This window comes from Pollicipes pollicipes, unplaced genomic scaffold (genome assembly GCF_011947565.3).
Source record: "Pollicipes pollicipes isolate AB1234 unplaced genomic scaffold, Ppol_2.1 Scaffold_4219;HRSCAF=4965_pilon_pilon_pilon, whole genome shotgun sequence".
In the NCBI taxonomy this organism is placed as follows: domain Eukaryota; kingdom Metazoa; phylum Arthropoda; class Thecostraca; order Pollicipedomorpha; family Pollicipedidae; genus Pollicipes; species Pollicipes pollicipes.
This window is the reverse complement of record NW_023596448.1, coordinates 2,237,643-2,265,629: the sequence shown is the minus strand read 5'-3', so window position 1 is coordinate 2,265,629 and position 27,987 is coordinate 2,237,643. Positions and strand designations below refer to the sequence as shown.

At 54.5% G+C, this 27,987-nt stretch overlaps 1 protein-coding gene across 1 annotated transcript; it reads left to right on the top strand.

Moving 5' to 3' along the window:
• LOC119095295 (uncharacterized) lies at positions 1-25,350 on the top strand. The gene is made up of 2 exons (XM_037218152.1): positions 1-71; positions 24,572-25,350. Exon 2 carries the CDS (start codon positions 24,592-24,594, stop codon positions 25,090-25,092), a length of 501 nt encoding a protein of 166 aa, XP_037074047.1. The 5' UTR covers positions 1-71; positions 24,572-24,591; the 3' UTR covers positions 25,093-25,350.
• The last annotated feature ends 2,637 nt before the right edge of the window (positions 25,351-27,987 follow it).

The following is a 27,987-nucleotide window of genomic DNA, read 5'->3' as shown; positions in this document are numbered from 1 at the left end:
TCCGGATCCGGGACCGGAGCGGCCCGGGTCATCGCCAGCCGGGTCCGAGCGCGATCCGAGTGCAGCTAGAGGTGCGAGAAGTGCCGCTGTATTTTTAGAGGCGGGTGCGAGAGAAGATCGCGGATATCGGAGGAGGCGTTCGAGTCCAGTGTCCGGTTAGTGGTGGTTGAAGCGGGCTTCGCTGATAGTGGATACGTCGTACAGTGTGCATAGAGAGGCGCTGTGATTCAGTCATCCGACAGGGGCGGAGCCAGCGGCGGCGCTCGTGGAGGCACGGTGAGAGTCCGAATCCCCCGGGGCGGCGCGCAACCAGGGCAGGTGCCTTTAAAAACAGCCAGCTCTGCTCTCGGATTAAACGAATTTCTGAGGCCAACGGGGATTGAAGATATTTCTTGCCGCTGGGATTTCGGCCATGCGCTCTTTCCCTGGGATATGACGAAAGAAGCCAAGGTCCCGTATGTTGGTGTGACGCTGGCTGAGCGTAGGTTCCTCCGCGCCGTTCTCCTGTGACATCTGGCGAAAATCCCGCCAAAGAGGAACGGAAGGAGGTAAGCAGTTGTCCATAACTGAAACAACGACTTGCGCTTTCAGACTAGCCCATTTCGCTCAACTTAGAGTGTCCTGCTCCTCCTCGATCGGGGAGAGTTGAGCTGTGACCTTGGCAGGTCCAGAAGTCAAGACGCCAAAACAAAATGGAGGCTCAGTGGGTCAGGCCAGGCTTTAGCGTTGGGCGCGGTGGCAGTTGCCCCTTGTCTACAAGTTTCATAGGCGCCGCAGCCATCACGATTCTACCTTGCTGGGCTAAAAAGCTTAACCACGGTGACAGCCTGTCTCTGATCCAATGTTTCCGAGTTAGCTACAAGCGTTCATTCAACAGCTGTTGGGCGGCGAACGCCCGGTGTATGTCGGGAGGTCTGTCGCCAACCAAGCCTGTTCGGGCTGTTCACCGCAGTCGGCCAGTGTCCCGCACCAGCTCGGGGCGGAAGCTGACGCCCCAGCAGCGGTCACTAGGCCCGGCTGGTGGCTGATGTTTACGGTGTGCGGCGGCGCCCGGGCCGGCGGCGGCGTCCTGCATGCACCGCCGGTCAAGGTCATTAGATGGGGATCGATTACCTCATGACGCTTTGCATTTCATGCAGATGCTGATAGGCGCTTGATGAGGCAGGGCGGGGCCGATGAAATGTTTATGTCGGGCAGAGCCACTACCTCTAATTTTGTTCCCTTGCTTTTTCGGGCTATGCACTCAAACCACTCTACCGTGTGTAATTTCCTTCCTGGTATGCAACTCAGTGTCAGGGTGCAGAATGATGGAGTTATGCCGAGCCACCCTCCCCTCCCCCTCCCCCAAGCGTGACTTCCCATCCGGGAGAGGTCGCCGCTGCAGCTGGGCCTGGCGGTCAGCGGTGACATCTCGCCGCGGAGGAGTCGGCCGTGGGAAAGTCACGCGCGCCGGCGGACCGGTGAAAAGTCCCGGCACGTCGTGTGTGAATCCGCCAGGCGACGACAGCCAGCAAAGCGCGGCCCACGCTGTGCAACTGGAAACAGGGGCTGCGGCTGTCGATGCGGCGATACGAGGCCCTGGTCAGCTCGACTGATGGGAAAGTGTGCCGCAGAGGCGAAATCCTAATGACGGTGCTGCTACCCCCGTGCATTCTTCGGAGGCTTGGTTCCATCAGCCGGTATCCAGCACCCTGCACGTAGCAGCGTGTCTATCCTGTCGTGAAGGTGGGGGTACGTGACTCATCGTATTTTAATTTTTACTCAAAACGCCCTTTTAGCGCACCGCGGCCGTGAAAACTATATTGCATGGTGCATGTTATCGCATCTTTTCAATACGCTTCTTTTCACGCGTGTATTTCAATTTCTTAATTGTCGAAATTTGTCTGCATGCACCTCAAGACTGTAGAAATTGGAATGGGGGAGGGACGTGCCCCAGCGTCCGCCCTTGAATCCCGTGCTGCATGTGCGCCGCAAAACACTCCGTTTGTTTTGCGGTACGTTTAGATTTATGCGATAAAAGGCTTATGTTGTTTGAATCTGTAGGTCGTCAATGTTTCTAAAACGGTGAGCGTGCGTACAAACTTACCCAGATGCGTGCTGCGATGGTCTTCATACATTTACTCAGATTTATTACTTACTTCCTTAGAATTACTTCATGTTGGCTGAGTTACACCGAGCAGCACGTATGAGTTTCACCGATGCCCCTCATTCCCTCCTCCAACTTGCGTGAATATAACGTTACTTTTGTTGGTGTTGCATTAAAAGAAATCACTGAATGTCTCTCATCCGACTTCAGACCCGCGTCAGAGCCCCAACCGTCCAGTCACTGCCAAACCCACAGCTTCCATGAGCACTTCCTGTCATCTTCACCGCTGCCGTTTTCATGGCAAACATCCTCAACCCCAGCTGTATGCTTGCGAACGGTACCGTCTCGCTGATCGAAAGCCAACAAAACCAACGGCGCGTCTATTTGTGATGACGTCACAACGGCTGCCGACGAGCCTCCTCCGGCGGGAATTAATTACCGAGATGCAAATGGGCGCTTCTCCCCTCGAGGACGCGCACATAAAACCGTAATTATAACGTGCTCCGCTGTCGGTGATACAGGGGCTCCCTTCTGTGTTTGCGGAGAGCCATCTCGCAGAGCCAGTTCCGCGCCTCGAGCTCGTGTAGGGCGTTCGTATGTCGGAGCCATCTCGCAGAGCCAGTCCCGCGCCTCGAGCTCCTACAGGGCGTTCGTACGTCGGAGCCACCTCGCAGAGCCAGTCCCGCGCCTCGAGCTCGTACAGGGCGTTCGTATCAGCGTGCCACCGGTAGCGTGAGTGCGATGGATGCGGCCAGCGGGCTTCTGTTTACTCAGTGTCCTGTGATAGCGCTGACACATTTGTGTGAGGAAGACCGACATTGATTTCTGGTGTCGAACGCTCTATTTGTTTTAAACTCACGTCCAGTTTTGCAAGGCGCCCATTGTTTTGAGTCACGCTGCAACAAGCGACAAGTATTTAATGTACATGCCTAATGTTGCATTGCATGCCGGCAGTTTGAGCCACTAAGCCCATGTCCAGATCATTCCATCTTACGTTTTACTAACGTACGGAACGGGTTTTTCAGAGCCAATAAAGCTATCCTTGCTGTTGTATTGGCGCCACAACGCACGGCCCTTCTTTCAGTGCTCGGCCAACAGAGATGGCGTCGCTATAATGCCGGATGACGCACATGTTTGCGCATGAACACGATAGACGGATGCTGCACCTGCCCGGTTCAGGTAGCGTAATTCCTTGGATCGGTTTATCGGCTTTCGTATCTCGGTGGCTGACAGACCTGTTCCACACTGTGGCGGCCGCTGCCGCGCTTGCAGGGAGTAACCGGTTTGGAATGTATGACGGCTGGTTGTGTCTACAACCGATTCCGTCCAAACGACGAGCGGAGAGCGGCGCCGCCAGCGCGCCCCCGGGTGCCGGGCGCTGTCTGGTGGTTGGAGGTGTCGCGGGCGGGCGGCCATGTTGTGGGGTGTGGAACCCCGCCTCCACCTCCGCCCGCGGCGCCGTATTGATCGGAGCGAGGCGGGCCCCGGCCACGACTGCTCACCGACACACAGTGGTCATCGCAGCTCGCTGGGAGCTGAGCACAGGCAACCAGCCGTGCCGACTGTGGCATCGCGGCCAGATACATGCCTTGCATGGAAGACGGATAAGACATTTCGGCTACAATGTTCGTTCTTTCGTTTGCCATTCGGTGAATTGCATTGATTTAAACAATTCAATCAAGCATACTAGCTCAAGCGATTCAGTTCAGATTCAGCGATTCATTCAGTTCATTCTTCTTCTTTTTAGGTTACTTAAAGCACATCACGCTCATTTATCATAAAGCTTAAAGTTTTTGGCTTGTTTCGTGTACGCTGCGTTTTCAAATTTGGTCGTAAATAAGCTGCAATCGTAGCGTTCTCTGTAAAAATAGCTTTGAATATAAACAATGTGCTCTCCTTCGATAATATTTTACAAGGTATCGCTATAATTTCTCCACTGAATTGCTCCATGCAGTTTTTGGGCTGTTACTGCCATTTGAAAACGCATGACTTATGCTGATAAACAGCAGGTTTTTTTCTCTAGACTCAGCAGGCAAACAGCCGCCGTTCGGTATTCCGGCGTCGAACCAAACCGGCACCTGCGCATTCAAAGATTGTTCCGTCGAACCAAAGCGGCACCTGCGCCTTCGAAGATTGCTCCGTCGAACCAAAGCGGCACCTGCGCATTCAGAGATTGCTCCGTCGAACCAAAGCGGCACCTGCGCATTCAAAGATTGCTCCGTCGAACCAAAGCGACACCTGCGCATTCAAAGATTGCTCCGTCGAACCAAAGCGGCACCTGCGCATTCAAAGATTGCTCCGTCGAACCAAAGCGGCACCTGCGCATTCCGGCGTCGAACCAAACCGGTACCTGCGCATTCAAAGACTGCTCCGTTGAAGTCAATCTGCATATACTGAGCGTCCTGTCGGCGAGGTTACGGGCGAGGGGCGGCCCGTTTTGTTTTCCCCTAGTGATTTACAGAGCCCCCGTTACCATCCCCTGCCGGCATTGATTCTTTCCACCGCCACCGAAGGCGCCTGCAGTGTATGCATACGCAAATGGAGGCGGCGGCGTGTTTTTGTGTATGTTAACAGCATCCCGAACGGGCCCTGGGCTGCGCGGGTTTTGCCGAGGTCAGCACCGGCCGCGGGATGGGTCCAGGGCTGAGTGCTGAATGCCCAATGCGAGGAGCGTCCACAGCGCGCGCCACGGACTCTCAGCGCACCGTCTACACACCGGCCGTCGCGCTTCGCTCGATGTGGACGCATGGGGGAATATTCGTAGCTCTTGGTTGGGGCGATGGAGGTGATGCTGGCTCCCGTGGTGTTTGTCTCGGCCACTCGATGAGATGCACTCGCATAAAAAATATCAGAGACACGAAAAACCGTTTATTTATCCGAAAATCTGTCTGTTGGTCCGCCCATGACATCGCATCGTATCCGTGACGGCTTGGCGGCTGTGTGACGTCACTGTTGGTCCGCCCATGGCATCGCATCGCATCCGTGACGGCTTGGCGGCTGTGTGACGTCGCTACGCACGATGCGCGGTCCGGTGAGCAGAGCCAGAACCTCCTTTCCCCGAACTCAGTCCGCGTGGAGAACCGGCGGTCCAAGCACGAAGGAGAGTGTACGAGTTTTTTTGCTGTTGTTTTTACTGCGAGCATTTCCAAAAACTCGAGAAATAAACAAACTCAGATTGTTCACCGGTTACCACAAGCCAGGGACTATGGGAGTGGGGAGGTGAGGGGAGGGGAGGGGCTGCTTTCCTTCCCCGTCTCAGCAAAAACTGTGTTATAAAAATGGGGTCGAGCCGACGGTGTTTTTCTGGAAAAGGGACAAAAAAGCGTCTACCCAACGCCCCACCCTCGCGCTTCGTCTCTCAGGAGGAGCCTACAGGATTGTACGAAGCCAGTTGCAACTTCCTGTTAATGTTATTTGAATATCTGGATGTCCCGTGCGTCTAGGGACAAGCTGTTAGTTTTCTGACGCCCAGCAAAGAACTGGCTTTCGGACATCACTGGCTTTCGTCTCGGAGTTCGGCAGCACATGCCAGCGGTTTTCCCTGCTCGTTTTTCGCGGTCCGCGGAGAAGAGAGCTGGGAAATGAAAAGAATAGGCATAGAACGGGAGAAATGAAGAGAGACTTTGATGGCTTTCCGTCAGTCGGGAGCGGACTTATTCGACAGCCCTGGCCTGGACCGTTCACCTTGGCCGGCCACCCATATAGACTGGGCACCCAGCCTGAAACCGCGCCTGGGAAACGGACGGGGCTGTCTCGCCTCACTGCAGGGCAAGCAGCGTTTAGCTAATAACACCCGCTGTTGGGCCACACGCTCGAGGGCTAATAGACTTTAGTGCTATTACGTCTATTAAACACGCATATCGTTAAGAAACGGAAACGAGATTACACGTCTGGTGGTGCAAAACTGAATGCTTTCGGACAGCTCGGCCCTCACCTGCAAGATGGCTGTGATGGGCAAACAGGTTATTTCCATTTGCTGTGCGTAGTTCTAGAAAGCTGAGGGATCGAGTGATGCACGCGAGGATGTCTTCGAAGGGGCATGCAAGCCACACAGACGCGCTCATTGGCTGTCCACAATGATTCGCCCGTGCTGCTCGTCACATGGAAGGTAAAAGGCTTGACTTCAAGGATTGTGTCGTAAAACTCAGTTAAATCCAGGAGCTTGGCTGAGCTGTGGTGCGTTTTAGGTTGGTTTTGAAATGTTCCGTTAGGGACACTGGCTGCGACGAGTCCGTCGCGCCAGCATCACAGGTTTGCGTGACTGGCATACTCACAAAGCGTGACAAATGGGTCACGGTTTTGTGGGGCCGGCTACCATGCCGAGATTCCGGGGCCCCATAACACGGCCACGGGGTGGTATGGCGAGCCCTCACAAATTTTCTAATGCGTCATAAGTTATTATAATCCTCCCATTTGAAAGACCACCCAAGCGGTCATGCTGTTCCAGTGCTGTGCAGCATACACACTGCCGCCTCTCGTACATTGCGGCACCGTTTTTCCTACGCAGGCCTCGCGGACTCGCTCTGGACTTCCACCTTAGTCGCGACCAGGCGGTGACCAGAGGCTCGCGGAGCGACCATTAGCGTGAGGTCGCGCCGGGTCAAACGCGGGCACCGCCGCCGCCCACGACGGCTCTATTATCCGCCGAGCCGAGCCGCCGCTGGCCGCTGGACGACGCGTCCGATCCCAGACGCGCGTAACCCACCGTGTACGCGAGCACGACCAGCTGCTGAATGTGAGCGGAGCTGGCTGCTGGTCGGTGCGAAATTGATTTGTTGGTTGCTGCTAGCTGTGTCAGCAGTCAGCAGCGTACGCTGAGGTTGTGAAAAATAACGGGGAATCTTCGCTCACGTAATTGTATCTGTATTGGCGGAGCTTCTCAAAGGCATTTCACGCATTGTGGGAACGGAAATACGACGGACGCCTGCTATGAGGAAGGGTCTGCTATATATATATATATATATATATATATATATATATATATATATATATATATATATATATATATATATGTGTGTGTGTGTGTGTGTGTGTGTGTGTGTGTGTGTGTGTGTGTGTGTGTGTGTGTGTGTGCGTGTGTGTGTGTGTGCATTTATGCACATATAAACACATATATGTATGCTTATATGTGTATGTTATCTCTCTTCCTCTCTCCCTCTCTCTCTCTCTCTCCCTCTGTCTCTCTGTGTATATATTCTTTCTGCGGCATGTAGTGCGGAGCATGAAGCATGAGATGGCACATCATGGTGAGGCAAATTTAGCCATGTTGCGCATTCATTTTGCCAAGAAAGGTGTCTCGATTCGACAATTAGGCCTTCCTGACCTAGTATTGTCCACATTAATAGGGCAAGTCCAGCTGAATTAACTGCGTAGGGTACCGAACTACTCTACAAAGTGTGTCCTTGCCTTGAAGTTTATTGCTACGATGTTTGTCTTTCCCGATCGCCCACCGGGCCCAGTAAAAGGAGGCCCCGCGAGCAAGTGGCGCTTTCCCGCTCGCTCAGCAGTCCGGATGTATTGTCTGTTCTGCTCGCTGGCCTCCACACAGCGTCCTGCTATTGTGTGCCCCGGTCACTCAGGCCTCCGCTTGGTGGTCAAATTGTTTGATGTCCCGTGACAAGAGGTCTAATTTCGTTTAAAGCTTTGTTTCCAGGCGAACGGCACCCCGCGTCTTCGATATGTTTGATTTCCGGCCGAGGATTTTTGTTTAACGGTCCGGCTATTTATGGCACCGTCTCCACGCAACGTTCAGGAAATGGGCTGACGTTGGGATGAAGGTTACGATAATGGGCATGATCGTCGGAGGACGACGTGCCTCTCAAGGCTGGGTCACTAACGAGATATCACATGTTCTGAGAAGCTTCACAATCCCTGTAAACGAAGGTTGGAGACTTTAAGCACCTGTTGAATATGTTGGTGAAACGTGATGCAACATAAAATACGGATCAGGATGAAATCCGGTGATCATCTAAAAAACAAAACAAAACAGATTGCTAGAAATCCTTGTTTTGGAATTAGATGACTGTGCCGGGAACCTTCTAGATGTCATGTTATAGCATTTCAACGGCGTGCATACCCCACAAGGGCATGCCGAGGTTCTGAAAAGTTTCATTGCTCGTAGGTCAGATACCATTTTCCTAAAAATTTGTCCGATATATGACATCAAGCATGCACCACATCTGTCCGACGTATGTAAGGCACGATGAATAATGTGCTGTATTTTTTCCGCGGGAAGTGCAGTATTATGCGCTGATGTATGGTAAACGCCATGCTGGACGTGAATCCCTCATGCCGGAAAATGTCTTGAGTTACTCCCGTTCTGTGCTTTGCCGTCGGCCCGCCGCGCGTGCGGCTGTCTCCTCAGCGGGAGGTCCGTGGACCACACACGCACGCGGGGCCCGCTGTCACGTGGTAATAAACTCACTCCGCTCCTCAGGCCCGCGCTGGTCACGTGACCTCTAGCGTACCTGCGCGTTGAAGCGATATCTGTGAAATCTGGGTCGGGGAAGGGACCGGCGCGGGCCCGTTGTTTGCGGCAGCCCCCGAGCCCGCTGGAATGGAGACTGGAAGTTCCATTTGACGTGATCTTGGTGGGGATAGCGGCAAATGTGGCGTGAAGCGTAAGCTAACAAAGCGAGCGGAGAGGAGGGGTGGAAACTTAATTGGACCGGCTCATCATTAGGCTTCTCCATTTATCTACCAAGGAGTTTGGGGGAGAAATATTGGGGTTTGCCGCTTATCCCAGCGACGGTAGGAATTATTAATTCCGAAAAGGCACTCTGGTTTGAAACAGGCCCAATCACGCGTGGGGAATGTGGGAAAATAAATGCTGACAATCATGGCCATTGGAAGGAGATGCCGCTGTCATTTGTGTCCGATCCCAAATAAATTTCAAACTCGTATGTTTTGATAGATTTATATCGATCCCTTCGGGATGTCTGATTCACAAATTTCTCCTTTGCTATCCATGATGGTGTTGGCCATGTCGACGTCATGTGTTGCGAACACCGATTTGAAAGAATGTTTCCCGGAATGTTTTGCTTGGGGTGCCAGTGTGTTTAGGGCGAACGCTCAGCAAAGCCTGTTGATTAGACACGGCGTCCACCGACCAGGCAGTGTCATTCGTGCCTTACGGCTGGGCTCGCCGTCAGCTTCCTTGCCAGACGGGGGCAAGCGGAGGTTTTCCTCACGTCGTGCAATGCTATGTCAGGACCGCTCTGCATCATGTTGACAGGGGCACAGTCAAGGGGTCCCCGCCTCCTTAGACACGGATTTTTTTCCCCACATATGGTTCTTAATGGAAAGTTAATGGAAAATCGGCGCGATGCGTGCTTAGCAGGGTCCGGGCTCCTCCGTTCATAATATTCTGGCTGCGCGCCTGCGGATTGACACCGTCCGCTAGCCGTCAGCCGACTGTATGATGTGGACCCCGGACGAGTGACAACCCTGCGAGCCTGCTTAAAAGGCAGCAGTCGTCTCCTCTCAGCTGGATTTTCGTAAAGCGACATTCGGCACCCGTCCCTCCATCTCACATACGAAGCTGTATCTGGTCTTGCCCTCGGTCGCATACCTCGTCCAAGGGACCGGCCGCTTGGAAGACGTGGCTCGATCCCGAATTGCGGCAAACGAGCTTTTCGACCAGATGAACAGTTTAATCGCTCTCTGCTTTTTGACCAGATGAACAGTTCAACCACTCTCTGCGCCGAAATGTAAAGAGCGCGTGAATCTGTAGGTTGGTCGAGGATGGGTAAGTTGCGATGATTGTCATTGTTCATTCACGCTTAAGGTCCAAGCAGTTTGGATATTTCGCACCCAATCATCCGAAAAGGACGCAATAGGTTTAGCCAAGCGCGGGACTCGTGCTACCGGTGGGGGCGGAATAAAATGCGCGGCAGGGACAGCCAGTTTACGGAGCCTTTTGCGAGCATGCCAATCGCGAATACGCACCCGCAACAAACCCTCCATAAAACACCGCCACTTGTCGCCACCGCACCCTCGACGCACGCCCGTATGCAAATCCCGGCTTTCCCTTCCGGACAGGTGTTCCCCTCGCCGTGAGCGGGGGGTGTGACCGGCGTCCATCCCCGACTGAACAGCGTCGGTAACGACGGCGACGTCGCGCCGGCTGTCGGATCGACGAGGCGCCGGAAATCTAATCACTCGCTGGCCGGCCCCAACTGCCCCGGGTCACACCGAAGCCGCACGCGCCGTCCGCCCCCCGGAACAGGCCGTTCGAGTCGGCCGGCCTGTAATCAGGATGTATGACTGGCGGACGCGGCGCGTTCACTGTGGGGGCCGCGGCACGAGCCGGGCGACTGGAATGCGGCGTGGAGGCGTCGGACGTGGACGGTTCTGGCGATGGACGTGGTGGGCGCATTGGTGGGGTCTGGAGGAAGCGGTTAGCCGAGCCACGGCCAAACAAGACGGAGGGTTTGTTTCTGCGAGGGAGTTCAGCTCCGTGTGCACGTCTCCGTATCAGATCAGGCCAACGCCACTTATGGTTCAGATCGACGGCGAACGAGCATTTCTCGTATTGTGGCTGAGCCCAAAACACTTGGCATGGCCCAAACATGGAGTCGCGTGCTCGTTAAGATTCCGAGATCAAGAAAAATAGAACCAACGCGATTCGGAAGCTGAGGCGAGAGGTGGGAGCGCGACAGAGGCGGTGAAGCTGTTTAGCCTCCCGATTCGCCGTGTTTATGGAGATGTCCCGAGTGTGCCTCTCCAGTGAGCTCATGTTTACCCTACACTCCTGCTCCTGTGTTTGCCTCGCGCCGGTAGTTGCGACCCGCTACCCAGCATTCGTTGGAGCCGGCGCTGCTGTGCACAGCGCGTGTCGCCGGCTCCCTGTCGCACAATGGACGGGAGGCGCGCCGCGCCCCAGCCGTCCGCCCTGAGCTGTGAAATTCGGCGAGCGGAACCGATCCAACATGGCCGCCGTTCTCCTCTGGCTGCTCTCTGATCTCGTTCAACTGGCGGTCTCCCGAGCGACGCTCTCCTCGAGTGGTTCTCAGCGCGTGGTTCTCACTTTTACCAGGCGTCATATTTGGCCCAGTGCTGCTGTCTCTGGGTCGCTTCTGTCACCCAGTGGCTTCTGAACAGCTGCTTCACCGCCGTCGAGGTCTCTCATCCGCCGTCGGGGTCTCCCATCCGCCGTCGGGGTCTCTCACCCGCTGCCGTGGTCTCCCATCCGCCGCCGAGGCCTCTCACCCGCCGTCGAGGTCTCTCACCCGCCGTCGGGGTCTCCCATCCGCCGTCGGGGTCTCTCACCCGCTGCCGTGGTCTCTCCGCCCGCCGCCGAGGCCTCTCCGCCGCCGCTGGGGCCTCTCCGTCGCCGCCGGGTCGTCTCACATGCCGCCTGGGCCTCTCACACGCCGCCGGGGCCTCTCACCTATCGCGGAAGGCCTCGCGGTGGACGCGGGCTTCCGAGACCGGGTTGTGTGTTAGTTCCGTCGGAGGCCCTGGTGGCTGGTCTCCGCCTTCTCGTCTTCTCAGCCTGTTACTTCCTAACGGCTCGGCCGCCTTGTGTTCGCGGTCGTTGCCGTTCGAACAGGTCGGCTCGCTCGGTCGACTGCATGCAGCGCATCGCAGCCATCCACAGTTACGCTTAAACCTGCTCCAGCACGCGGATTCCATGACGATTCTCGTTGTGTCAGATTCTTGCCACTGATGTTCATCAAACCAATGTCCTTGCAATGCCCCATCTACTAATCTACCGTCACCGTTCATATTACGCAGTTGTGTTTCATGTGACTAGCATGCTGTTGTGTTCAACGCATCTTGGACATCACATTCTCAGCAGAGCAAACACCAACGAACCCGGTGCTCACGTCACATACGCCGACCGCGTGACGAGCCCTATCCCGTTGGGATCAGTGTCCCGCCGTCCCGCCGTCCCCCTCCCCCACCCCGTGCACACGAGATCATCATGGCGAACAACGCCAAGCAGCCCCGCAGTAGCGTGCGGTATGGCGAGGGCGTGCACAGGCATGCGGTCAGTGCATATGAGCGCTACAGTGCACAGCAACCACAGCAGTCACGAGTGTTTAGAGGGTGGCTTTCGGCGCACAAGGGTACACGACAGGCGTACCACAGATGTCCGCAAGCGCTCAATCGTCCCCCACTAAAACAGCTGTTGACGTCTGCACCACGCCGCCAGGCCAGCGGCACCGCGCAAGTGCTACACAGCTGCTTGTCTGGCGGTGGGCCCGGCCGCCGCCTCCCTGTGTTTATCGGAGTCGTGCCAAGTCACCGCCACGCGGCCCGCAACAAACGCGGACAAGCGTGCGCACGGGACCGCACGAGACGGAATTCTTAACACCACGCTGGCAGCCTGGGAACCTGATGCCGGCGGTGCGCGACTATGACCAGGAGACCTGGCGCAGGTGCAGGAAACTGGGCTGGAATTCACGCCGAATGGACACACCTTGATGCACCTCAAATGTGGAACGCTGCTTGATTGGAGCTGAGGGCGCAAACCGTATCAGACATCGACACAGTTTATGCGTGCGGTGCACGATTTTGTTAGGATTTCCGTGTATCCGTGTAGGATTTTGCAGCTATTGCATAGCTCTCACGGCCAGCTCGGCATTACTCTCCCCATCTGGCAACTCTGCGCTGCCGTGCATGGTCGTGGCTTCTGGTGCCTCTCTTGGTGCCTCTCTGGTGCCTCTCTCTGGTGCCTCTTCCGTCGCCTCTCGCGGCCAGGGACCGGCATATTCTGGTGACGGCGACACATGTGTGGTGCCTGTCGTTACAAGCCTTGTGAAAAACGCGTTTTTCCTTGCCGCCACTGAATCCGTGCCAGGGGGTCGTCTAGGGCAGACGCGGGCCAAGGCGGGTGGTGCGGGGCGGGGCGGGGCGGGGTGTGGGGTCATGACCTTACTAGCGCCAAACGAGGCGACGAAACTCAAAAGTGAGGAACTTTGGCTAACAAGAATACTTAAGCCTTTGCTTCGTGTTGTTTCATAGCTTTGTCTTTGGTGCGTTGGCTCCTTGCTCTCCCTGGGCACGAACGCCTGGCGGAACGGTGAAATATGACAGCAATCCCGGGTATGTGACAATTGCAACGACGACCTTAGTTCTATTGGGCGCCCATCGCTGGCGGCGTGCCTGGGTGCGCCCCTAGGCCATCTGTTCTGATGCTCCGACGGCGGCCACGCGCCGCCCGCTCTATCAGGCCTTCATCAGCGAGTGACGAGGCCGCGCCGGCATCTCCCCCGAGATCGGCGCCCGACATTCGATCACAGCCCCATCAGGCGCCGGCTCGTGCGTCCGGGAGCCGCCCGGCCCGGCTGCCCCGATCCCATCGGATCCCGTCCGATCCCATGGGATCCACCAGCATGCTGTTGGCCTCACCGGGGCTCATCCCGCACCCGGGCAGCCGAGAGGGGCGGCCGAACGTGCGCCCCAGCGTCGGCCCTGGGGATCTGCGGGGGATCTACTGGTCTGCTGCGCCACGGATCCCATTTGAGCGGATAGAAGCGGCGCTCGCGCTCCAGTATCGGCCGTGGAGGTCGAGCTCCTAATCTGGTCCTGAATATTGCCCTAATGGAAAAACTGCCGGATGTGGAGCTCCAGGCCGCGACGAGATCTCAGCGTGAGCGCAGTCGAACCGCGGCACCCACTCTGGCGCTGCCTCATCGCCCTCCCTTCTCCTCCCCTCTCTCCCCCTATCTCGTCCCAAGCACGTGCCGGCGCGAAAACGAGCATTGATTTCGGCCGGCGCCACTTCATCACGGCGTTATTAATGCCGCCATATGCGCTGACGCCGGCGGCTGGCGGGCTGCCATATGGTGTCGACTGCGGCCACGCCTGGCAGTCCCCTCTATCGGCCGTGGTCTCGGGCTCACGCCGGTCCAATGGGCAATCAGTGACACCGATCTGTCATCACGCGCTAGATTAATAGAAAGGCGCGCGCCGTTCAGGGCAAATGCTTTGAGATTAATGGGCTTTTAGCGCGGCGGAGCAAGTGCAGAGGAGATTGCGGGGCCAGGTTGGGATAGAAAGAGGGAGAAGAAAAGCGGCAAGGAGGTAATGTAGAGCAGGCTGCAAACTCTACTGCCCAGCGACTCCATGCCCTCGGGCGAGGAATTAAGCAGCTAACGGATACGGTCTGGTGTATTTTGACAACTGCTGTCGAGATAGAACTAGTAATCGCCGCACTTGTAGCAAGCTGCCGAATGAGTGCGTGCACTCGCACGCGCGTGCTGACCCTTCTCGGGACAGGATAAGGGAAAATACAAATTTACATTCACCATGTTGATCCTAAGCTTGTGTTCCATTAAGAATCATTCCAACCGTCCATCGAAGTGAGTGGGTTTTTGTTTTGGGCACAACAGCACGGCGCCCGCACAGGCACATGTCACACTTCAAAGTGACGGTTCAGAGGCCGAAGCTGGGGTGCGAAAATATCAACTGTTTTGAAAAGATTTGGCGTAGTGGGAGGCGCATCACGACCTGCATTGAAGTATTCTCGCGCAGCATCCGAAGACCGCATGTTAAAACCGACAGGTCTCATTCTAAAATTAAGAAAGAAAAATAATTGAAATTGGCATTCGAATTACGCAGGCGGTTCGGCCAGCGCGGGTGAGCACCTCCGGCCCGGAAAGCACCGAAATCTTCGCCTGGCCCACAGTCAGCTGACCGATGCGCCGTCGCGGCAGGTCAGTTGCCCACCCGACGACGCTGTCGGTATCGACAGACCGACGGCCCCGCCGCGTCGGCGGCGACGATCGACGCTGACACAAAATGGCGTCCGCTGACTGGCGGTCAAAGGAGCCGCGCGGCGGGGAAGGCGGTACTCGCGGGGTCGCCGCGTCGATGTGCGGTGGCTTCGGCGGGGTGGGAGCGCGGAGTGCGTGGCATGGCGGAGTGTGAGGTTTAGTTGTTAAGTTTATATGCGGCCATAGGCAAAACACCGGTGCTGTTATTTTTTCACCGGATTTCACCTAAAATGTTCAAAACTAGAGCTAGGGGATCGTGCAGAAATATTCACACCATGTCGGTTTTAGAACCGGACTAACTAACTCTTGATTGCATCGGTTTCCATGGAGGTTTTTTTCGGTACAACGTCGTGGAAAGGTATGGAAGATGTTAAAGATTTTAACACCTTGATGTGCGTTTGTATGCATATAACTACTGCCTTCTTCTGAAAGGGTTTGAGCGTATGGTATGCACTTTTCAAAGCCGAGATATTGAGGAGGCTGGAAAATTTTAACGTAAGTAGCTTCACTGTGTGAACCAATCTCGACTAAATTCGCAAGACTTGTTTGCAAGATTCCTTCGGGTCCGTGACCACGAGAGACAGTTCGAAAGATAATTGAGGGTATAACTTGCAGTCATATCGTTGCGCCTACATTCGAGGCGAGTCCATGTAGTTTTGATGATGTTTTACAATGCCTGACATGTAGGTCTGTTGCCACCCATGGCGATGTTTTCAATGACTCACGTCCTGCGTGAAAACTTGACCTCACTGGATTTTCTGGTCGGTTGAGCCCTTTGCAGTGAAATCTACGAATCTCAGGCCAGTTAGAATCGAAATTCTTTCATCAGTTAGCACAAATACTTTTGTGTGGAGGCCCTTAACTGTACTGATAGCATGGACAACTGAGGCTGCATCCTGGCAGAACTGGACGCAACATGACATTTCGTGAAGGATAGCTGACCCGTACCTCCTGACCTAGGAACCAGACCCCCTGACCTGGGACCCGATCTCCTGGCCCCTGACCCGCGACCCCGACCTCCTGACCTCCCGATCGCTGTAGCCACTCGTTCACTTGAACTCCAATGCAGAGGCAGCCTGTCTGTCCCTTTTGAACGACACAACATGCGCCAGTCCCTGTAGGTACCAAACGGACGCGACTGAGCGCGGAAAGCCGGCCGTGACCCGCTCCGGAAGCCCGCAGTAGCCCAGCCGTAACCCGCTCCGGAAGCCCGCAGTAGCCCGGCCGTAACCCGCTCCGGAAGCCTGCAGTAGCCCAGTCGTAACCCGCTCCCGGAAGCCCGCAGTAGCCCGACCATAACCCGCTCCGGAAGCCTGTAGTAGCCCGGCCGTAACCCGCTCCGGAAGCCCGCAGTAGCCCGGCCGCAACCCGCTCCGGAAGCCTGCAGTAGCCCAGTCGTAACCCGCTCCCGGAAGCCCACAGTAGCCCGACCATAACCCGCTCCGGAAGCCTGCAGTAGCCCGGCCGTAACCCGCCCCGGAAGCCCGCAGTAGCCCGACCATAACCCGCTCCGGAAGCCTGCAGTTGCCCGGTAGTAACCCGCTTCGGAAGCCCGCAGTAGCTCGGCCGTAACCCGCTCCAGAAGCCCGCAGAAGCCTGACCGTACTCCGCTCCGGAAACCCGTAGAAGCCGGACTGTACTCCGCTCCGGAAGCCCGCACGATGTGTCAGCATAAAAACCGGAAGCTGCCAGTAAGCTGAACGGAAGAGGAAGGGGGAGGGTGTCGGGTATGAATGGGGTTAGCGTCCCCCTCGCCCTCCACGGCCGGCACCTGCCTCGCCCGCCCCCGTCAGTGGAGCAATCTCGGCCGTGCGTACCGGCCCAATCAATGTCAGCTGCTGCATAATGCACCGGTAATACCGGCCTAATGTCCGAGCTGCTAATGAGAACGGGAGGCGTCCGGACAGGGGAGGGGTGGTGAGGGAGAGGGGGGAAGTAACGGTAAAACAGCTGGCCCGCCGGCGGCGTCTGACCGCGCCAACTCACCTGCCGTGTCGGTCGGCCGGTCGGCTCTTCAAGTCACGGCCGGCTCAGTATCACCCCAGCTGTTGGTGGCCGAGAGGCTGGCAAATGCGCTGACGTGAATAGCCAGCGCCGACCCAGTGGCACGGGTGACCAGCACCACCCAGCGCCGACAGCACCACCCAGCGCCGACCCAGCTCTCCGCCGCGTTTCGACGGCGTCCCGTCTCGTCAGCGCTGGGCTGGACGCTGGCTGTGGACTGGGCGCTGGCTGTGGGCTGGCCGCTGGTTCGGGATTGGTGATATGATATATGCTGCGCGTGATAACTAGCGTCGGCCAAGTACGCATCCCGTTAGCTTGTTATAGGGAACACTTCCTTCTTTAGTTTTGCGTGTGAGAGTTTTGCTGCGGTCTTGACAAATGTTAGGCGGCGATCAGTGACGTACGCCTGCGTAGATGGCGGAATGTCGGGAACACTTCGGCGCAGTGCTCCGGCAAAGGCGTCGCATGCTTAAGCTTGTTTATATTTTCACTGCAAAAATGTTGCGGCCGTCGTACTTTCCGCCGCAGTCAACAGGCAGTGCAGAGCCATAAGCAATGACTGCTGTTTGGTCGTGATGGGATGTGCTCCAGGACAACCAACTTACCTTGCATCTGTTGGGAGGGGGCTAGTGGGAAAAGTAAGGAACATTTTCTGTATGAGGAGAGGAGCTTCAGGAACCTGAAGGCTCACATTTATGCTGTTGTTTTCAGTTAAAGTTTCTCATAGTTTCGTTTTGATTACTTTATTAGTTATTATTCTAAAAATTATCAGATTGCATATGTATCATATCATTCGTCATCATTATTTGTTATTATTATTCTTATAGTTATTATCTCACAGTTTCGACCATTGTTATGAGATAGAAGTCCGCGTCGCGTCATTATCAAGCTGTATACCAGGCCATGTTATGCGCATGTAAAATGATGCATATCATGTCGCCACGTAACCGTGCTTTGCAGCTTTCATTACCCATTGGCATTTTGCTGTGTTTTTGCGGCGCTTTGTGGTAAGCAGACGCGTCGCAAAACGGACCACTTGTACTCGGATGGCGCCCGTTGCTGAGGACAAGCTAAGGTGAAACCTTCGCTGTGATGAGAACATTTCACATTTGAAGATTTTGAAGCAAGCATCAGATGTGATGAAAAAGGTCACGAATAACTATTGATGTACTTTTTATGTGGAAAGCTGCTCTAGACATGACGATTCTCACAATTCCCTCCTGAAGCAACCCAAACCACACCAACCCCTCAGCTGGACGGGGGACACGCTATCCGGTCATTAACTATACGGAGGGATCAGTGCGTGCTACTGGGTTTATTATCTCACACTATGAATAAGTCATTCTCATCTGGTATACTTATGTAATGGTGTGACATGTGTGATGAAGTCCGTTAAGATCGACTAATCGAATCTGAAAATGTATGGGTCGTTAGCAAGGCCATTATCGGTAATAAATCACCGTGACTATTTCGGGATTACTTAGCGATAGCCTCATACGATGACAAGATGGACGCAGTTCAACATAATCTTACAGGGAGCCATTTGTGTGCTGAAGTTAGTAGTTATGAGATGCATTCGATGTCACCGCATGAGGCGTATAGGCGACTAACTGGGCTTACGATGTGAAAATTTTCCCGCGTGTTTCTTTAGCTGCACTTGATATGGTCACTGGGATGTGGCCGTGTTCCGGAGAGTGGTGGCGGTGAGGGAAAATCCGGACCTGGCACGGTCATGCGCCCTGAAAGGACGCTTCGTAACCGGCCAAATGCGGGAAAGGTGTACCTCACGAATAATATAGCGAATAAAAGCCATTTTAGTGGAATGGGAGGGCACGCCTGCCTTTCCCCCATCGGCTACTTTAACGGTTGTCAAATACGACCACCCTTTTGCCGCCAATGACAATGAATGTCATCTATCCAGTTTAAGCCGCTGACAATCCGGATTGTGTCCCTGTTTTCGCGCGGCGTCTATGTGCATTGGCGGTGTGCGTAACACCCAGCGGCGTCACGGGGTCGTCTGGTCGCCGCCCACTTCATGCCATACAATAATCATTACCACAGTCGGAGCAGCGGTACATGCTGTTTTTCTCTTTACACTTAAAATGTTGGGATTATCCCACCACCGCAGGTTCCTCGAACATCTGCTATCTCCCGACGAGAATCCAGACCAGTGGGGCGTCACCACTCACCGCAGCGCCTTGTCTTCCCCGCTCTCCGACTCGGCTCAGCTCAGGGTGGTATCTCAGCCTGGCAGCCACGGATCCATGCGTTCGGCCAGACCAGTGCTCGGCTACCCCGGCGGCTCGGCCTTGTCTTGGATGTCTGCTACATGCAGCGTTCGGCCAGACCAGTGCTCGGCTACCCCGGCAGCTCAGCCTTGTCTTGGATGTCTGCTACATGCAGCGTTCGGCCAGACCAGTGCTCGGCTACCCCGGCAGCTCGGCCTTGTCTTGGATGCCTGCTGCCTGCAGCGTTCGGCCGGACCAGTGCCCAGCTACCCCGGCGGCTCAGCCTTGTCTTGGATGTCTGCTACATGCAGCGTTCGGCCGGACCAGTGCTCGGCTACCCCGGCAGCTCGGCCTTGTCTTGGATGTCTGCTGCCTGCAGCGTTCGGCCGGACCAGTGCTCGGCTACTCCGGCGGTTCGGCCTTGCCTTGGATGCCTGCTACCTGCAGCGTTCGGCCAGACCAGTGCCCAGCTTCTCCGGCGGTTCGGCCTTGCCTTGGATGCCTGCTACCTGCAGCGTTCGGCCAGACCAGTGCCCAGCTTCTCCGGCGGTTCGGCCCTGATCTTGGACGGCTGTTAAATGGCATCACTGACACTCTTTCAGTAGGAATCAGACGGAAACCAATGGAAATGCGCACCGCTACTACCAATAAGCTGCATGTTGCGGCTACCACAAAATCGCGGATTGAATTTGAATTTGAAAAAAATCAAATTTACAGTTAAATCAGTTGATGACGGTGCTGGCTAGGTAAGGTATGTTGCATCAGGATGGAGAAATCATTTCAGATATTTCACGGTATTGTTATCTTGTGTCCTTCACCTATCATGGCAAAGCTTTCCGACGCTTTATCTCTAGCGGTGGTCAGAAGTAGAGCTCCCCAATCTGTTTGGATCATCGGAAAGGGGGGGGGGGGAGGGCGGCTCCAATTCCCCAAGTTTGAGAAGAACGTTGCTTATATCCGGGGAGAAACCTGTTTAAGACGCGTTTTGGGGAAGATTTGGCTACTTTTCTCGGCTCAGCCCCCTCCTCCACTCCAAACTTATTTGACGGAGGTATTCGCTGGCTCCGACGGCCTATAGTTCCCCTGCATCAAAAGCCAGCGACCTGCAACAGCAATCAACACCGGTACCCTTATCTCGCTCGTAAATTTCCGCACCAGTGCAGCCCAATCGATGGTTGACGTCGGCCAGTAAATGAAAGGGTACACACTGTCATTTCGTCGCCTGGGCATTGTTCGGCGGCTCGTGCGGAACCGGCCTCCCCTGCCTCCCCTGTCTCTTGGGAACGCACCCTCGCGCCACGCCCCTGTTTTGCAATTCTGACAGCGGCCGGCTGCCGCAGTAGCGCAGCGCACGTGCTGTATCACACCGGCCGCCTCTTTTGCGGGGATCACAGCCGCGGCGCTGAGGCCGGCTGCCGCAGTAGCGCAGCGCACGTGCTGTATCACACCGGCCGCCTCTTTTGCGGGGATCACAGCCGCGGCGCTGAGGCGGCTGCCGCAGTAGCGCAGCGCACGTGCTGTATCACACCGGCCGCCTCTTTTGCGGGGATCACAGCCGCGGCGCTGAGGCCGGCTCTGACGGTCTGAGGCACACGCCGCCGGCTACCCAGGCGTCCCCCCCCCCTCCCCCGCTGCCGACGGACGCCGCTGCCGATGACGAACACCAGCAGTCGGGACTGACATCAGCAGTCGTGACGGACATCAGCAGTCACTACGGACATGAGCAGTCATGACGGAAATCAGCAGTCATGACGGAAATCAGCAGTCATGACGGACACCAACAGTCATGACGGACACCAGCGGTCATGACGGGCACCAGCAGTCATGACGGACACCAGCAGTCACGCAACCGTCATGATGGACACCAGCAGTCGTGACGGACATCGGCAGTCATGACGGACGCCAGCGGTCATGACAGACACCAGCAGTCATGGCGGACCTCAGCAGTCAGGACGAACACCGGCAGCCATGGCGGACATCAAAAGTCATGACGGGCATCAGCAGTCATGACGGACATGAGCAGTCACACCGGACACCAGCATTATTATCGTGATATTACCGTGTAACACGTCGTTGACATCAAACGTGAAAAAGGGAACAGACTTTATGTTGAAAAAGACTTTGACTTTGACTTTGACTTTGACTTTTTTTTACTAAGACTTTGAAAAAGGCTTATGTTGAAAAAGAACAGACTTTATGTTGAAAAAGCCGTATACATCGTATCAAAATTATGATGCTTGACGAACAACAGCTGGCAAACAGACCACAGGGATTTCGATGTATTTTCATTTTCTTTTGTAGTACACGAAGCATCCAGGAGATGTCGGCAGCGTGCGCCAGAAAAATTCACTCAGAAATTCGACATCGTGTGCGGATGAGGGGTCTATGTCCACGAGCTCTTGAGAGTGTGACGTCAGTCCATGCTCCAGGCCGACCAGGCGAGGAACTGAATCCCTCTCAAAGGGCGGCCGAATGACAACTGACCTGGACAGGCTGGCTTACAGTGACGTCATCTCTTGACCAACAAATAGGTAGTTAATTCCGCGTGATAAGCTATTGCCTGAAGCAACACAACCTTGAGATAGCCCTTAGGGCTTCTGAAACATAATAAAAAAACCCGAGGTATTAAAGTAGGGGCCTGAGCCTAAAAGGTCCCTGACATCTAAAAAACTGGGCCATATAGGAGGCGAGGAAGGGAGGAAGGCTCTGACCTACTGTAGCACCTCCTTGGGCGAAATTGTGACTGCGCCACGGTGTATTTGAGCGAGGTGTGCTTTCACTTTTTCAGTTGTAAGGCTTATATCTTCACTAGTGTAAGGTTTATATCTTGTAAGGCTATCATATAAGATCAGCTGGCTCCAAATAACCATGTGTTTATAGTTATCGTGTTACGTGTTACATGTACGTGTTATCCGACTAAACGCAAAGGCAGACCTTACAGTGTACACAGTTGGGTATGTGCATACCCCAAAGCATGTGCAGTGAATATGGCCATCACTGACTACAACAAGGAGCCCACGGGCATGGTGACCTATCATGACTAATGGCCATGTGTACTAAAATGCCTATTTCTCCTCCAACGCTTTCCTGATTCATGAACTATCTGATTTCTGAATGATTGACAGTGGCTGGCAGTTGGCGGCAATTAGCTGACGCACTAAACTTTGTTTAATGTGCTTGTTGAGCAGTAGACCTTGTTTAGCAATGAGTCTGGGGCAGGTACGTGGCTCATTTAAGATGCCTGCTGCTCGCTGCCAAATCAGCATGTGCTTTAGCTTTAAGCATGCTGTTCGCAGTACCGAGATATTTCAGCGCATTGATCATGGCCATCGAATGAGGTCCATGAAATGAAATGAGAAACTTGGTTGACCATTTATGACTCGTCTTAACGTCTTGGCCACTTGCGTTGCAATTTATTTTGCCCGTTTACATCGGGACTAGCCAGCACCTTCAGCCGGCAGCGACGGCGGAACTGGTGGCATTAGCGAGCTGCGATCGCATACAGTAGCAGCTGAACAGCTGGCCCCCGCCGCGGCGACACTGTACAGCTGGGCGTCAGTGGCAGCGACAACCCGCCCACGACTGTTTACATCTGTTGCCAGGGCGACGGAGATCCGATTTCCCGATGAGACCGTCGACATCTGGCGCGCGCGCCCAGGCGGGGTTCTCGGAGAGGGTCTCCCTCCGATCGCCCCGCCCCGTCCCTCGCTGTCCCTGACAGAATCAAATTACACTGCGCCTCCGCTCCAGCGTCGCGTGTTCCGTTTTAATTACGTCTCAGCACGGGGGAGAGCCGTCTCAATCAACGCCAGATGCAAATATTTGCGCGCGGATGATACAGGGGAGTCCGCTAACGAGCGTCGCTGTCGACGCAGCTGGCGTGACGTCAGAGAACGCTAGTGACGTCAGAGGAGGGAGGGTGACGAGAGGGGAGGCGGTGCACTCAGCAGAGGGTGAAACGCTCGGGGGTTGAGCTGTGGAGAACGAACAATTGTCATCCGTCGTTCGGTTACGCGTCGGCGGACCAGGAAGTTGTGGCGAGCATTGCAGCACGTGTTCACGCGGTATGTGACATGCAGTATCTAGTGGATTTGAAGAAATAAACCCGCTGTCCGCGCATTTTTAAGACAATTCAATCAGAAAAGCGCTTTGACAGAATACGTATTACATGTCAGTTAAATCTGATGGGTATACAAACCATCAGCTGTTCCTGCTTATTACCTGGAACCGATCCAACTTCAACATAAATGGAGGACAATATATCTATTTTTGTCTTGTTTTGTCGAGTTTTGCTGAAGGAGATGCTTCAGTGTCAACTTGGTTAAGTCCCACACCTGGGCGAATCATCCACGAGGCCCAGCCTCGACCGATTTAGCCCTCATACGTGATCCTCACGTGGTGACCTTGACCGGTGACCTTGACCGTCCCACCCGACCGCCCGGCGGCCCTGTTCAGGTCAGATTTGTAAGGCCAGCTGTTCGCACTTCTCCGGGGCCTATGGGAGGTGAAGTGTCTGCGGGAGGTGCAGTGGCTGTGGGAGGTGCAGTGGCTGCGGGAGGTGCAGTGGCTGTGGGAGGTGCAGTGGCTGCGGGAGGTGCAGTGGCTGTGGGAGGTGCAGCGGCTGCGTGAGGTGCAGTGGCTGCCGCTTGTCTTTTCACTAGACGTGTCCCGCAGCTGCAGTGATGGGCACGGTATTCGGGATGGATCACGGAGATTGGCACTGGCTCACGGGGCATGAAGGCGGAGTGGTGTAATCCAATTAAACTCCGCGGAGCGGAGTTTAATCCAATTAACGTGGAATGAGGGCTGTTCACCTTTTCGTAAGGCGGCTGTATTAGGAGCCATTTGCAAATGCTGTATTCTGGTAGACTTGCTTGAAAACGTGTCGTGTGCTTTGCAGTCTTCATAACAATGCCGAAATAACGTACAAGTGAGAACTAAGTAATGTTGGAGAATTTTATGCATGTTATGTCGATTACGTCGTTGCCGGGGTAGCCTTTTTATACAAATATGTTCATGCGGCAAACTAAAGGCTATAAAATCGGGGCATGTGTTACCGTTTACCGATACGAACAATGCATGATGACTCCGGGTTTTATTGTTAACGCTGCCGAAGGAATCTACGCAGAAGGAACTTAAAAGATATGATGTTTCACCATGGCTAATTGACAACATAACAATGCAGATCTCATAGTTGCTTAAACCACCATTCTGTATCTCTATAGCCGTGCTCGCGGTCTCTGACGGTTTTCTTTGTGAACTCTTCTGGATGGCATTCTCATCCAGCCGTAATTTTATCGACTAGCGTATGATCACTGTGAGGGTTCCCCGCTAGAAGGCGTCAATACTCACGCCGGCCGTTTGCTAACGATATCGTGACTTCACCGTGACTCGTCCAACAGCGAACTTGTTGCTATGAACCCTGGCTAATGTGGCTGAAAAACGTTGTTCAGTGATCCCTGTGTAGGGAAACAACTACGCCGCCTTAAGATCACCGCCCGTAACATGCCGTGTCCCTGTGTCCACAGTGTCTGATCCTCGCTCGGTCATGTCCAACTCTGTGGCGTCATGGACCGATCTGAGCAGCATCTTGGAATCGGAGGAGGGTAAAGCTTGCTTTTACGGCTATCTTCGCTCCATGGACAGCTGGGACAATCGTCCTCAACGCTTCCACCGGCACATCGAGCTGCTAGACGAGGTTGCGCTCTTCAAGCAGCAGGCGGACGGTACACAGAAGCGCGCCGACCATATCCTGCAGACCTACGTCACGCCGAACAGCGCAGCAGGCGGCCTGTGGCAGGCAGCGCCATCTGCCGTCGAGCGTGAGAAATTTGAGTTCCAGGTTTCGCCACATGTGTTCGATCCGCTCGAGGCGGCGGCTCGCGAGGCGCTGACGCCGTTCGTGCGGCAGTTTCTCGAGGACGTGAAGAGGAGCGGAGCTGCCAAGTCGGTGAAGCAGCGCGTGAAGGAGTCGGGGTACCAGGCGTTCTCTGAGCAGCTGCACGGCCGACGGAGCCGCGGCGGGTCTGGCACCTGCGCGCTGTGCTAGCGGTTGCGGCCTGTAGCGCCTCCGGCCGCCGCACTCGTGGCCACGCCGTCGGCCATCGGATCCGGCAAGCGCTGCGCCTGCGCCACCTGTCCGCTGATGTCAGAGGCCGCCGCTGCCGGATTGAGCCGAAGCGGGAGCCAGCTCCACTGGTCTCGGTCTCGTGACGAGGCATTATGCGTAAGCGCTGCTGTCTGTCACTCTGATCACACCTGTTGTCAGTCTTGTGTTCCGCAAGAGATCATGAGAGGCGCCTGGAGGGCGGGGGGGAGGGGGGACGGGGTTCAGTCCTGATGTGCTCCGCGAGGCTGAGGCGATTCGACGGTGTCCGTCGGTGTTTGGTCAATTGACCGGGCAGTCAGCTGGCGTAAGTGGTGGACGCGTCGGCTGGCAGATTTGTGAGAAAGAAAGCCGTTAGCAAGCTTTGAGCTTTGGTGCCTTGGTTTGATATTATGCGACCCCAGTGTGTAGCATCCCGAGGCCCACCAGATGTCAGCAGTAACGCTGGCGACCCTGGAGGCTCGGTGATGAAACTCGATGCGCTACGCATGAAGGACATCGTTATGACATGCGTTTGAGCAGATGAGTTGAGAATTTGTACTTCACGATTTGTATTAGAGCGGATGTGATCAACTGTGGTGGTGCGATGATGTCAGTCGGTGCGAAGTAAAGCGATCGAGGGCCGAAAGGAGTCATCTGGCGTCAGTCAGCTGTTGTTGTGAACAAATATGATCAACGACTCGCAGATGGCTTGATGCTGAAAGCTCGTTTTCATTCCGGCGTTTTCAAGATGTCCAACATAGATCATTGGTAGACAGTCTGTCTAATGCATAGTATGTGGTCTTATTGCCATGTCTACAATCATGCCAGGGATCTTCCCTACGCTAAAAGCTCGGCGACATGCCATGGAACAGCGTGTAGGCGCTGTAATGCTGCAATGACGTGAGCGCGGCCAAAACCATACACAACTTCGGGATCGTCGGTGATGTCTGTTCGGTGCTGCGTAGTTTGCACGCTTGTGTGCGCGTTCTTTCTAGTTTGATTTCAGTGAACTCAGGATTGCATATGAAATTCTGGGCTGTTTCCCCTCTAAAACTGCCATCTTGCATCACTCTGCATGCGGTTGCGTTTTGCTGACATTCAGATGCTTCTGATGCCACGAGCTGCATCAGTTTTGTCATCAATATGCGTCACTTAGTTGGCAAAGGAAGCTGGTCTTGGAGTGTGTTTTTGCTTGGACATGTTGCCGTGATTGATATCTTTTACCGCCCCATGTATGTGTTCTTAATCGTCGCACTCCTGTCTTAACCGTGGATCTTCTTTTTGATGCGTTAACATCATCCTGATTACGATGCTGGAAGTATCTCCTTTCTGTCCAGATCAAGGACAGTGATGGGATGGCTCAACGGGCGCTGCCCTTCTATTTGTTTTGATCGTGGCCAGAAAACATGACTTACCGTTCCTAATGTTTGTTTTGTGTCTGTGTGTGTTTAGAGGAATGCTTCCTCTGAATCCAGGAAACACTGGCGCAAAAGCGCTGCTGATTGGCCAATCATTGCGCCGGAGCATGCACAGTGAGACTTCCCGCTTTATCGCGTGGCGCTTGACTACTACTCTGCATCCTGGACCGGACGCCATCTTCATCTCCAGTGACTTGCTCTCCCTCCTGGGGATCAAAGACGGACTGCCAGTTGGTAAATCCGGGAGAAGCTGACCGCGCTGAGCACCGTTGCTGTTCACAAGACCGGGCCTGACGGGGCTTATCCCGGGCCTGACGGGGCCTATCCCGGGCCTGACAGGGCCTATCCCGGGCCTGGCGGGACTTATCCCGGGCCTGGAGGGGCTATCCTGGACCTGGCGGGACTTATCCCGGGCCTGGAGGGGCTGTCCCGGGTCTGGCGGGGCGCTTATCCCGGGCCTGGCGGGGCTTATCCCGGGCCTGACGGGGCCTATCCCGGCCGCCGATTGGGACGCTGTAACGGTGCAATTTATGCGTCATTCGGGAAATGAGGCTTTCTGGTGACGCCTTACCATCTTGCTTAGCCAACCGCGAGGACTGATCGCCTCTGAGAATTAGCGTTCTTTGGAAATGATGAAAGACTGAACATTGCGCGACGATGGTACCAAATTCGGCGTAGCTGATGAGAATGGCAAAAAGCAAAGCTCTTTTACGCCATGGGATCCGTATTGGATGTTTTTCAAACTGCCCCTCCTGGCTACGCACTGATTACGCTGAATGGGATCAATCAGATTGTTCCTCCCTCCCCCTGCCTAAGATATTAAAACATTTGAAAATCTTGCAGTACAACTTCCAGCCACGCATGAAGGCAACGTTGCTCTGTTCAAGATTTCCCGCCCTTGCTACGCTTTGGTTATGTTCCATCAAAATCCACTTCCCATTCAGGTCTAATGTAGTTAATGCGTGGTCCTACGTGAAATTATTGTGTTGTGATCGCGTAAATAAACATATGCGCTCGCTATCCAAGGGTAGTACATTGATACCGGAAAATGTTAATTTTGTACAATATTGCCATGAACGATAATACTCAAGCACACATATCACGCTGAAGGAATTGATTTTAATCACTTTGAGCCATTGATAAGGCAGTAGCAATAGTTTTATTTCTCGGAGAAAAATCAGGAGAACAGAGCTATAGATGGACTGATATTTTCACAGCATGTCTTTATCGAAACAATAGCAGAAGTATGTCATCTGACAGCTAAATATATATATATATATATATATATATATATATATATATATATATATATATATATATATATATATATATATACCCCTCTCTCTCTCTCTCTCTCTCTCTCTCTCTCTCTCTCTCTCTCTCTCTCTCTCTCTCTCCCTCTCTCTCTCTCTCTCTCTCTCCTCTCTCTCCGCTATTC

Coding starts and splice junctions, on each gene's coding strand:
- LOC119095295 (XM_037218152.1), top strand. CDS start 24,592: ATGTCCAACTCTGTGGCGTCATGGACCGATCTGAGCAGCATCTTGGAA.